Source organism: Anolis sagrei, chromosome 6, assembly GCF_037176765.1.
Source record: "Anolis sagrei isolate rAnoSag1 chromosome 6, rAnoSag1.mat, whole genome shotgun sequence".
NCBI classification, from domain to species: domain Eukaryota; kingdom Metazoa; phylum Chordata; class Lepidosauria; order Squamata; family Dactyloidae; genus Anolis; species Anolis sagrei.
Genome location: NC_090026.1, coordinates 48768453 through 48782030, shown reverse-complemented (window position 1 = coordinate 48782030; position 13578 = coordinate 48768453). Strand labels below are relative to the sequence as shown.

At 43.5% G+C, this 13578-nt stretch overlaps 1 protein-coding gene across 1 annotated transcript in view; it reads right to left on the bottom strand.

Annotated features, from left to right (window-relative positions):
- Window positions 1–3864: 3864 nt before the first annotated feature.
- Window positions 3865–13578, bottom strand: part of LOC132778354 (leucine-rich repeat-containing protein 37A-like) — a 59782-nt gene continuing 50068 nt past the window's right edge. Inside the window, exons 15-18 of the mRNA XM_060781230.2 lie at window positions 13473–13532; window positions 11955–12005; window positions 8919–8969; window positions 3865–4011 (exon numbers count right to left, since the gene is read on the bottom strand). Of these exons, the coding sequence (XP_060637213.2) occupies window positions 3948–4011; window positions 8919–8969; window positions 11955–12005; window positions 13473–13532 (226 nt within the window). The 3' untranslated portion in view covers window positions 3865–3947. The remainder of the gene's footprint in view (window positions 4012–8918; window positions 8970–11954; window positions 12006–13472; window positions 13533–13578) is intronic.

Genomic DNA, 13578 nt, shown 5'->3' with positions numbered 1-13578 from the left:
GCCTTAGTTACCTCTAGACTAGACTACTATAATGCACTCTACGTGGGGCTACCCTTGAAGACGGCCTGGAAACTACAACTTGTTCAACGTTCGGCAGCCAGATTAATAACTGGGGCTAGTTAAAGGGAGCAGTCTACCCCCCTGTTTAAGGAGCTCCACTGGCTGCCATTTATTTTCCGGACCCAATTCAAGGTGCAGGTTATCACCTATAAAGCCCTAAACCTTTGTGACCGTATCTCCCGCCATGAACCCACCCAGGCCCTCTGATCTTCTGGGGAGGCCCTTCTTTCGCCCCTGCCAGTGTCACAAGCTCTCCTTGTAAGCACAAGGGAGAGAGCTTTTTCCTCTGTGTGTCCCCCCCCCCCCCCCGGACTGGAACTCATTACCTAGAGAGATTAGGAAAGCCCCTACCCTAGAAACCTTTAAAAAGAACCTTAAAACCTAGCTCTTCCACTGTGCCTTTGGTGAGTAGTTATATCTCAAACTATTGCTTAGCCTCAACATCTTGTCATTGGAGTATATGCCCCCCCTTTTGTGGGAAAGCTTGAGTCCACAACCCCCGTTTTAATGAGCCCTCTTCCGCAAATAACCTGCTTCTTCTTATCTCACTCGAGTTTTTAATCAGTTTTTATTTAGTTCTCTTTTAATCATTACATATAGCCTGCCCATTGTCATTGTGTTTGTGTTTATTGTAATTTTATATTGTTATATATTCATATGTGTTATGTAATTATGATGTTGTTGTTTATTGTTTGCGTTTTCGGTTTTATTCTGTTGTAACTTGTTGTCTGGGCTTGGCCTCATGTAAGCCGCCTTGAGTCTCCAGCGGGGAGATGGTGGTGGGGTATAAATAAAGATTATTATTATTATTATTATTATTATTATTATTATTATTATCATCATCATCATCATTATCATCATCTACTGAGTGATCTCCTAGGATAACAAGGTGGATAATTCCCAGGGAGGTGCCCTTGTTTTGAAATGCTCTCCCCAAATAACTTTGCCTGGCGCCATAAGTTTTAATATTAGCACTGTGTGGAAGCATATTAATTTCTCTATACTTTTCAAATCCATATTCCTATTGTATAAGTAGCTTTCATGCATAATTGTGATCTGAAAGTGGCTTCATGTCTTTCCCTGGCAATAGTAGTAGTAGTAGCAGTTCTTGTTGTGTACCGTCAAGTTGTTCCTAACCTATGGCGAGTCTAATGTAAATTAATCACAGAGTTTTCTTGGCAAGATCGGTTCAAAAGAGGTGTGTGCATTTGCTGTCCTCTGGGGCTGAGAGTGTGTGGCTTGCCCCAAGTTGCCCAATGAGTTTTATGGCTGAGTGAGGATTTGAATCCTACTTCCAGAGTCATCGTGCAATGCACATATTATACCACAGGCTAAAACTTGTTCTTTTATTGCAATTCGATGTTGCCTTTTTGTTATTTAATCTTGAGACTCACCCAGAGAACAATGTTATTGGGCAGCCAGAATAAGATAAAATAATGCTAGCACTGTGTTTCTGGCTCTGACCTACAAGAAGCACTGCCTGAATATCAAGCAAAAAGTGGGTGCTAGAAACAATATCATATGAAAGCTGACTGGCACAACCTGGGGATCACAACCAGACACAGTGAAGACATCTGCCCTTGCACTATGCTACTCTGCTGCTGAGTATGTATGAAAGCATCTCATCACACTGGATGTGGCTCTTAATGAGATATGGCACATTATTACGAGGTGTCTGCACCCTACACCACTGGAGAAATTACACTGTTTAGCTAGTATTGCACCACCTGACATCCGCCGGGAAGTAGCAGCCAATAGTGTAAGGACCAAGGCAGAGACATCTCCAGCTCATCCCTTGTTTGGGTATCAGCCAGCACATCAACGACTTAAATCAAGAAATAGTTTTCTAAGATCTACAGAGACACTCGCTGGAACACCTCAGCAAGCGAGAGTCCAAAAGTGGCAGGCTCAAACCCAGAACTTCAACCAATGGCTGATACCAAATGAGAAACTCCCCCCTGGGCACACAAAAGACTGGGTGACTTGGAAGGCGCTGAACAGTCTGCGCTCTGGCACTACGAGATGCAGAGCCAACCTTAAGAAATGGGGCTACAAAGTGGAATCCACATTATGCGAGTGTGGAGAAGAACAAATCACTGACCACATGCTGCAATGCAACCTGAGCCCTGCCACATGCACAATGGAGGACCTTCTTGCAGCAACACCAGAGGCACTACAATTGGCCAGATACTGGTCAAAGGACATTTAATCAGCTACCAAGTTTGCAAAATTTGTGTTTTTTTAAATCTGTTTGTTTGTTTTGTTCTGTTAGAAATGTAATACAATGTTCTGGTTACGGATGACACGATAAATAAAAAATCGCAGAGATTAAGATCCTCCGGGGAGACCCTGGTTTCCCTCCCGCCATTGTCACAGGCACGATTGGTGGGGATGAGAGACAGGGCCTTCTCGGTAATTGCTCCCCGGCTATGGAACTCCCTTCCTGGTGAGATCAGGTTGGCCCCCTCTCTCCTGTCCTTTAGAAGGATGGTAAAAACTTGGCTTAATGTTTTAAATAAATAAATAAATAAATAAATTTTATTGCAATTTGATGTTGCATTTTTGTTATTTAATCTTGAGACTCACCCAGAGAGCAATGTTATTGGGCAGTCAGAATATGATAAAATAATCCTAGCACTGTGTTTATATCATGGTATTTCTTTTCCTAACCTTATAATCTATTTTTTTTCTTGGATATTTTACAATCTATTTATATATATATATATATATATATATATATATATATATATATATATTGAATTTTATTTTTATTTTATTTAAGTAAACATACATTTGCAAGTGTTTGTTGCATACAGTGCAATACTCGCCATCTATTAATGTTCTATAATCCTTTATCTCATAATATATTTCTATTAAGGGGTCACAGTCTACTATCTAAATATTACATAAAAAGATATCATAGATTCTTACTTTACATCCACTTCTTCCTTGTCTACAGTCTTATAGGATCCTCTATATACATTTTTATGGCAACAAGAATGATTAACAACTGGAAAATAGAGGGAGAAAATGTGGAGGCCGTGACAGACTTTGTATTTCTAGGTGCAAAGATTACTGCAGATGCAGACTGTAGCCAGGAAATCAGAAGACGCTTACTTCTTGGGAGGAGAGCAATGTCCAGTCTCAATAAAATAGTAAAGAGTAGAGACATCAGACTGGCAACAAAGATCCGCCTAGTCAAAGCCATGGTATTCCCTGTAGTAACCTACGGATGTGAGAGCTGGACCTTAGGGAAGGCTGAGCGAAGGAAGATAGATGCTTTTGAGCTGTGGTGCTGGAGGAAAGTTCTGAGAGTGCCTTGGACTGCGAGAAGATCCAACCAGTCCATCCTCCAGGAAATAAAGCCCGGCTGCTCACTGGAAGGAAGGATACTAGAGACAAAGTTGAAGTACTTTGGCCACATCATGAGGAGACAGCAAAGCCTAGAGAAGACAATTATGCTGGGGAAAGTGGAAGGCAAAAGGAAGAGGGGCCGACCAAGGACAAGATGGATGGATGGCATCCTTGAAGTGACTGGACTGACCTTGAAGGAGCTGGGGTTGGTGACGGCCGACAGGGAGCTCTGGCGTGGGCTGGTCCATGAGGTCACGAAGAGTCGGAGACGACTGAACGAATGAACAACGAATATACATTTTTAATTTAACTTTACATTAATTTAACTTTACAATCTATTTTAAGTGTCTTGTGAAGCAATGAAGTCCAAGGACTTTAAACTCTTCATAGTAATTAGGCTGTGGGTATGGATGACACTGACCAGGGTGCTTATTGGAGGAATATATTTAATAATATCCCATATGAAGAAAATACAATTTTTATAACGTTCTAGATAATGTACAGCAGTATTCACAAACGTAGAACAGTCAACCTTAGTCCTCTTCGCCTTCGCCTTCGCCTTCGCCTTCACCTTCACCTTCGCCTTCCCCTTCCGAACTGCAACAGATTTTTTTAAAAAGTTAAAGTACAGTTACCTGAATTGGATTGCCACTCTTTCTTAGTAAGTTTAGCATTTTTTCTCCCCTGCCATTACTTTGGAAGATTATAAACTGAACATCCATGATCTGCTTATTCAGCTCGACTTCTTTCAAAAGTCCAAGGTACAAAAGGACTAATATTGAGGTAGTTTAGTCAAGATGTGATCGGAGGTGACACCCCCCCCCCCCCCGCAGGATTCTGTAAAAGATAATTCAAAATCAGGGAATTAATAGTTTTGTCAAGGATACCAGGCTGGAATGATACCATAATCCCCTATCTCTCCCCCATGTGGGAATCTAAGGGTTTTTCCATGGCCCCATTGCCTCACATGGCAACGCCACAGTAACCCAAACTAGCAGCTGACCAATTGGGCTATTATTTATTAATTGAATTCCTTTTTTTAATAAATGAAACTCCTGTTTTATGAATGGTCTCTGGCTACTCAGTGCTCTTAGGGCCTTCTATACATCCCTATGAACTCTTATGAACTCTTATGGATTTTCCATGAACTTTCTAGGAACTTTTATAAATGCTTGCCTGGAGCCCCAGGTCTCAGCGGTGACCAGGGGAGCATTTGCACAGCTCAGGCTCGTGCGCCAGCTGCGCCCGTACCTTGGGAAGTCTGACTTGGCCACGGTAGTCCACGCTCTTGTCACATCCCGCCTAGACTACTGCAACGCTCTCTACGTGGGGCTGCCCTTGAAGACGGCCCGGAAATTGCAACTAGTACAACGCGCGGCAGCCATGATTCTAACAGGAGCGGAGCGCAGGGAGCACACAACCCCCCTGTTGCACCAGCTCCACTGGCTGCCGATTTGCTTCCGGGCCCAATTCAAGGTGTTGGTACTGGCCTATAAAGCCCTAAATGGTTCCGGCCCAAGATACCTATCTGACCGCATCTCGGCCTATGAACCCACCCGGACTTTGAGATCTTCCGGGGAGGCCCTGCTCTCGATCCCGCCGGCCTCTCAAGCACGGCTGGCGGGGACGAGGGATAGGGCCTTCTCGGTGGTGGCTCCTCGGCTGTGGAACGCCCTTCCTGTAGACGTTAGGCTGGCACCATCGCTCATGACATTCCGTAGAAAGCTCAAGACCTGGATGTTTGTGCAGGCGTTCGAGTAATTCAGTGCAAGTGTGGTAATGTGAACATAGGAACGGAACAATGACGACGAATTTGGATCACGTTTGGACGATGAGGCGATTGGGGGGATGGGATTTGTGATAATTGTGTATTGTTGATTGCTTATTGGTTATTAATGGAACTGTATAGTTTAACTGTTTTGTATATTGATTATTGCTGTTTTTATTGTCTTTGCTGTTTGGAAACCGCTGTGAGTCGCCCTCGGGCTTGAGATACAGCGGTATACAAGAATAGTAAATAAATAAATAAATAAATAATAAATTTCTGAACTTTGATGGGCTTTGGGGGTGGGGGGCTGGCATGATCTCCCGCTGAGGCCCTGCATGATTTCCCCTCTCCCTATGAATTCATTGTATGTTCCCTTGCCCCATTTCCATCCCTTGTATGTATGTGTCCATATGAAATATGAAGGAAAAAGCCATTATTTTCATAAATTCAGCAACTCATAGCTCTGGAAGCCCCTCCACACTTCCTGAGTTGATAATCCCCTAACAAAGGATTTCACCAATCCCAATTGCATGAACAATAAGTAAATGGCTCTTATCCGACCAGATCTCTGAGGGCAAAGCCAGGCCATCTGGAATGATAAGACCTATGGACATTTAAATCACTCAACACCAAGGGTATCTTCCTATCTGTGAGGAACCAGGAATTTCCCCACAGCTTCTCCATTGTGTCATATCCTGACCAGCCGCAACCAAAATCCTAAATGAACTCCATATCTCAGAAATATAAAACTAAGGACCTGACCCCTTGGGGCCAGACAGAGATGATGATTCAAAGGACTAACACCATAACTTGGGTCCGACTCGAAGGCTTAAGCCAGTGGTTCTCAACCTTCCTAATGGCGCAACCCCTTAATACCGTTCCTCATGTTGTGGTGACCCCCAACCATAACCCTAACATTATGAATCGCCATGTAAATAATGATCTGCAGGATGTATTTTTATCCACTGGAGCAAATTTGGCACAAATACCCGGTATGCCCAAATTTGAATACTGGTGGGGTTGGCAGGGGGATTGATTTTGCCATTTGGGAGTTGTAGTTGCTGGGATTTATAGTTAACCTGTAAACAAAGAGCACTCTGAACCCCACCAACAATGGAACTGAACCAAAGTTGGCACACAGGACTCCCATGACCAACAGAAAATACTGGAAGGGTTTGGTGGGCATTGACCTTGAGTTTGGGAGTTGAAGTTCACATATATCCAGAGAGCACTCTAGACTCCAACAACGATGGATCTGGACCCAACTTGGCACGGATACCCCATATGCCCAAATGTGAACACTCGTGGGGTTTTGGGAAAATAGACCTTGAGATTTGGGAGTTGTACTTGCTGGGATTTATAGTTCACCTACAATCAAGGAGTGTTCTGAACCCCAACAATGATAGAATTGGGCCAAACTTCCTACACACAGACCTCCATGACCAACAGAAAATATTGTGTTTTCTGATGGTCTTTGGCGACCCCTCTGACACCCCTTCGCGATCCCCCCAGGGGTCCCGACCCCCAGGTTGAGAAACACTGGCTTAAGCTATCGTTGGACCATTTGGCAAACATTGGACACCTTAATCCAGTTAACTAGACATCTCTTCATTGTCTCCTTGTTGCCTGCCTCCCTTTTCCTGCTGGCTTGCTGATGTCACAGCCAATCATAACAAAGCCAGCTTGGGCGGGGTGGGGGGTGGGCATGGGAACTTTTAAATCTGAAGGCTATATATTTTGTATTTCTCTGCCCAGTGGGCATGTCGATTTTTGGTAGGCTACTGCAATCATCATCCTTTCCGGCTGGAATGAAATAAAACCTCGGTGGCTTTCTCTTCAACTTGGTGAGATTTATTCTAGAATACTGGCTTCTTTTCTCACCAGGCAACCCACAATGGCTTGGATCTCTCTATCCACAGCCACTCTAAATTGCTCGACAACAAAGACAAGAATTTTGGATCTGGATAGCACCCAAAAGCCATGTGACATCCATACTGAGCTGCCATGATTTCTTTTTCTAGCAGGGTTCCTATACTTTTTAAACGGCTGCATAACTTGTCAACATTGAATGCTCCTTCCTACCATTGCAGAAATTAAAGAAAACTTCCCAGAAAAAGAAGAGAATTACCTTCTATGGCAGAAAAGAACAAAGAAGAACAAGGGTTGTATTATGATGAGTAACATGAATATGCTGCAAGAATGAGGTTACTCCAATTTATAATGAAATGTTTGATCACTCTGACCAAAAGGTCATGAGTTCGAAGCCAGCCCAGGTTGGAGTGGGTTTCCAACCAATTGTGTAGCCTGTTGTCGACCTTTGCAACCCGAAAGACAGTTGCATCCGTCAAGTAAGAAAATTAGGTACCACCTTAAAGTGTGGGGACGCTAAATTAATAGGCTTGGGTGGTTTCGTTCGTTAATTTCGTAATTCGTTATTAATTCGTATTTAAATTAGCTTACGATCCAATATTGAGCCATGCAGGAATAGTGTGAGGAGTAAATTAGATTCGAAACAATTTTTTCAATTTATTTCGTAATCATTTCGTAATTATTTCGTAATTATTTTGTAATTATTTTGGCATGTCTGCTGCAAGTTTTATAGTTGTTGTTTGTTTTATCATACCAACAGTCAACAACAGAGGGAGAGGGAAGCTTCAGAAGTTCCCCCTGTCCTATTTGGAGGTTTTTTTAGCATATTGCGCAATTGCGTCCGCCATTAACGAATCGATTCGTAATTATACGAAATTTCGTAAATTTCGAAATTTTTAAAAGGAAAATTTCGGAATTCTTTAAAAAAACGAAACGCGATGGACCCCTAAAAACGAAACGAGTTTAGAAACAATTTTTTCCGTTGTTACCCAAGCCTATAAATTAACTAATTTATGAGGCCATTAAAAAGACTCCAGCAAAGCACTCCAGCAAAAAAGCATGCGGGGAATGCGGAAGTACTTCATCAGTGTCGCAGATGGATGATAAAAGCGACAGCTCCCCTGGCGGCCAGAAAAAGTTAAATAGCCTCTGTGTATGTCTGCATATGTTGTATGTTAAAATTGGCATTGAATGTTTGACATATATGTGTACACTGTAATCCGCCCCGAGTCCCCTGCGGGGTGAGAAGGGCGGAATATAAATGCTGTAAATAAATAAATAAATACCTCAGATATACAAAAAAAACCCCCTTTCCTACAAAATTGAACAATGTCTGAAGCGTGATTAGACCTCTGGTCCAGTAATGTTAAAAAAAATCTCCTTCAGAAGAAATTGTGAAGCATGCATGTATGTATGTGAGTCCCTCCGAATATGATTGTATTACAACTATATCTTTTCTTTCTGGATAGAGATATTGGGAATTGTGGTCCAAAATGTCACAGGGGCATAATATTGGGAAGACTAAAATGTGGGCTGGGATCTCTGAATGAAATTATGGGAAAATGCATCAAATACCTCCATGAGATGAGTCCTTCTGTTCCCTCACAAATGATTTATCCCCTGTTTTGTTAATGTCCACTCAATGACTACATCGCCTAACACTTCCATTGCGTTTCCTCCTTCCCACTTTCCTAATAATACAATTTCTAGTAATAAATATTTCATTTTTAAAATCAAATGTTTTGAAAAATGCTTTGCAACGTATCAATGTCTTTTGAAAGACTGCAGCTCTCTTGTGATTTCTAGACCAATGTGTTTATAAAAGTGAAGGAAAAACAATCCAGATTTAGAGCTCAATGCTACTTACGCTTTCTTTGAAGCTTCTTCAGTCCCCGCTTCACTTCCTTCTTCTCCGGACCTGATGGCAAAGAGCGAAAAGCAAAATTAAAGAGAATTTGTGCCAATGCTTTTGTTCGACCCTGATCAACCAAGTCTCCGTCAACATGGCCATATAATGCAGTGTGAACTGGATTATACAGTCAGTGTAGAATTTATTATTTATTTCATTTATTTCATTTACTTATACCCCGCCCTTCTCACCCCAGGGGGGACTCAGGGCGGCTTACAGTGGGGGCACAATTAGATGCCCAAAACAATTCACAAGCAATACAAATACAAACAATTCAACAATTAATTAAAAACATCAGTACATAATAAAATAATAAAAACAGTCTCATGCTCAGGGTTCATAGTCCATATATCCATTCCATTCCATTTTTCCTTGTCTATCATCAGATCCTTCAGTTAGCTGTCAGAATGACCAAAGGCTTGATCCCAGATCCAGGTCTTCAGTTTTTTCCTAAATGCCAAAAGGGAAGATGACGATCTAATCTCCCCGGGGAGTGAGTTCCACAGGTGGGGGGCCACCACTGAGAAGGCCCTGCTCCTCGTCCCCGCCAGCCTCACTTGTGACAGTGGTGGGGTCGAGAGCAGGGCCTCCCCAGAAGATCTTAAGCTTCGAGGTGGGACGTAGAGGGAGATCCGTTCAGACAAATACACTGGGCCAGAACCGTATAGGGTTTTGTAGGTCAAAACCAGCACTTTGAATTGTGCTCAGAATTGGATTGGCAGCCAGTGGAGCTGACGCAACAGGGGGGTCAGTCATGGGCAAACTTTTTTGTCTTGAGGTCACATTGCAGGCCTGGCCAGCAAGGCCTGGCCAGGGGTGAGGGGCCATGTGTTTGTTTGCCAGACGGAGCGGGCCAGTGAGGGGTAGGGATGAGAGGCCAATGAGGAGAGGATGAGGCCAGAAGGGGGCAGGGCAGCGCCTGAGTCACCCTCAGGTTGTCCTCCCAGCATAAGGAGGACACTGACCATATAATCTTCCCTCTTCCCTCACAAAGGCACTTGTGATGGCGCAAGTGGTGCCACCTATGTGTAGAACTGTTAGGGAAAACCAGCTGATCCCTAACCCATCTAAAACACAGACATGTGCCTTTCAGCTTAAGAACAGAGAAGCATCCCAAGCTCTGAAGATCACCTGGGAAGGAATCCCACTGGGGCATTGCAGCGCACCCAAATACCTGGGAGTCACTCTGGACCGTGCTCTTACCTACAAGAAGCACTGCCTGAACATCAAGCAAAAAGTGGGTGCTAGAAACAATATCATACGAAAGCTGACTGGCACAACCTGGGGATCACAACCAGACACAGTGAAGACATCTGCCCTTGCGCTGTGCTACTCTGCTGCTGAGTATGCATGCCCAGTGTGGAACACATCTCACCATACTAAAACAGTGGATGTGGCTCATAATGAGACATGCCACATTATCACGGGGTGTCTGCGCCCTACACCACTGGAGAAATTACACTGCTTAGCCGGTATTGCACCACCTGACATTCGCCGGGAAGTAGCAGCCAATAGTGAAAGGATCAAGGCAGAGACATCTCCAGTTCATCCTCTGTTTGGGTATCAGCCAGCACACCAACGACTTAAATCTAGACATAGTTTTCTAAGATCTACAGAGACACTCGCTGGAACACCTCAGCAAGCGAGAGTCCAAAAGTGGCAGGCTCAAACCCAGCACCTCAAGCAATGGCTGATACCAAATGAGAGACTCCCTCCTGGGCACACAGAAGACTGGGCGACTTGGAAGGCACTGAACAGACTGCGCTCTGGCACCACGAGATGCGGAGCCAACCTTCAGAAATGGGGCTACAAAGTGGAATCCTCGACATGTGAGTGTGGAGAAGAGCAAACCACTAACCACCTGCTGCAATGCAACCTGAGCCCTGCCACATGCACAATGGAGGACCTTCTTGCAGCAACACCGGAAGCACTCCAAGTGGCCAGATACTGGTCAAAGGACATTTAACTAACTACCAAACTCACAAGTTGTGTATTTTTCTGTTTGCTTTGTTCTGTTAGAAATGTAATATAATGGACTGGTTGCTCTGACACGACAAATAAATAAATAAATAAATAAATAAATAGTTGCAAGATTTAAACTGTTGTATCATGCTTAATCCAGCCTTTTTACCCTGCTTATGTATAGTTGGATTGATTGGTTATTTATAGCTGTCAATCAGTGTTGTTTGCACCAGTTGAATTGCTTTTTCAGCTCAATTGTTTGGCTCCAACTCTTCCTGGAGAAAGGGAGTGCTTCTCTTTTTTATTCCACCTTCAGATTTTCTACCAGATGGACGTGAGTAAGAGACTTGGCTCTAAAAGCCCCTGATTAAATTACCTCTCAGCACCAATTCTGAGGTTCTTACTCTTGAGACTTATGCTTCATGTTCAGACCAACCTGAACGACGTTGGGAAGTCTCAAGCACCTTCAAACCAGTTCTTTTGGCACCAGAGGAAGACCCTGTGTCTTCAAACATAGGCCTTCTGGACTGGGGTTGTGGATTGCTCCGGCATTTAGAGCCATTGAGAAAGAGGGATCTGGAAAAGCTTCTCAGCTTCAAAACTTCTTGGACCCAAAACAACCAGAGACTGTAATGTACATTTTCCTTTACCCCTTTGAAACTTCCAGCTTATTGCCTTAAAGAGATAATTCTTTGTCAACAATAAAACTTATTTTGAGTTATCTACAGTGTTTGGGTCTTTGAGAGTTCCAATTTCCTAAAGGAGGGCAAGAAGCAATCCCTGGGAAAAGATGTCACGTCCATGCCTCTTTCACTAAGGCAATTTAAAAGACCGGGCCGAGATTAGTGCAAACTAAAAAATTCTAGGGGGCCCGGGGAATTAAGTGCAATGCTATGGCAGGCAACAATAATATTAGGTACAGGTCTATGGCTGTTCATTTCCGGGCCTATTAGAGGAAGTGACCTGGGTAACTGGTAGGAAGAATATGGCTAGGAAAACATAGTCAAGTCCAGATTTATTACAGTTACTTACTTCTTTGCAGCTGCGCCTTCAGCAGAGCCCTTCTCAGCGGGTGGTGCAGCCCTGACAAAAGATGAAAAGAAGTTGAGGAGTGTCTGCTACATGTAGACCACCCATTCTCCCCAAACTAGCCAGCATGTTCGGAAAACCAACTTCAGCCTTGTGCCATCACCCAAAATGAACACTAACCATTAAAAAAGTGTTCTCAAAAACTTAAAGGTGAATAAAGCCAAAACAGTAACTCAAAACTATCCATGTCCACCAGTCTAACTAGTATATCACACCGGTTTTCATCTGAGCTCATACTCTTAAAGAAAGGGGTCTTGTGGTCTCCCATATACTGCTATACTGCTACTTACACCATCCCTATACAGCAGTGGTTCTCAACCTTCCTAATGCCGCGACCCCTTAATACAGTTCCTCATGTTGTGGTGACCCCTAACCATAACCCTAACATTATGAATCGCCATGTAAATAATGATCTGCAGGATGTATTTTCATTCACTGGAGCAAATTTGGCACAAATATGCCCAAATTTAAATACTGGTGGGGTTGACGGGGGGATTGATTTTGTCATTTAGGAGTTGTAGTTGCTGGGATTTATAATTAGCATGTAAACAAAGAGAATTCTGAACCCCACCAACAATGGAATTGAACCAAAGTTGGCACAGAGAACTCCCATTATCAACAGAAAATACTGGAAGGGTTTGGTGGGCGTTGACCTTGAGTTTGGGAGTTGTAGTTCGCCTACACTCAGAGATCACTGTGGGCTCAAACAATGATGGATCTGAACCAAACTTGGCACAGATACTGAATATGCCCCAATGTGAACACTGATGGGGTTTGGGGAAAATAGACTTTGACATTTGGGAGTTGTAGATACTAGGATTTATAGTTCACCTACAATCAAGGAGCGTTCTGAATCCCACCGATGATAGTATTGGGCCAAACTTCCCACACAGAACCCCCATGACCAACAGAAAATACTGTGTTTTCTGATGGTCATTGGCGGCCCTCTGACACCCCTTCGCGACCCCCTCAGGGGTCCCGACCCCCAGGTTGAGAAACACTGCTATACAGCAGAGCCAATGCTGAGGGTTTGGGGGGGGGGGAGGGGAGACACAGTCACAATTTCTGCTTTATGTGATACAACACCTTTTGCCACCTAATAACATACAATGATATTGTTGAAGGCTTTCATAGCTAGAATCACTGGGTTGTTGTAAGTGTTTTTGGCCTGTATGGCCATGTTCCAGCAGCATTCTCTCCTAACGTTAGTAGAAATGCTGTGGTAACATAGCCATACAGCCTGAAAAACTCACAGCAACCCAGTGTACAAGGATCTTGCTAAATAAGCTTTGTGGGGGTGCACCTGATTTGTATAACGAGAAATATATAATCACTATGTCAAGCAACACTGTCCTGTTGATGGATATGGCAAAAAATGGTTAGGTTGTGTCACAGATTATTCTCACATTCCTAATTAGAAGGAAGCCAAGCAAAGGTTTATATGACATTGCAGCTACTCACAGTTTCTTGGAACTGGCCTTTTTAACCGGGGGTGGCTCCGCAGCAGGAGGCGGAGCTTCTCTGTTGAAGCAAGAAAAATAGAAATTTAGGAATGTTTGTGGCATTT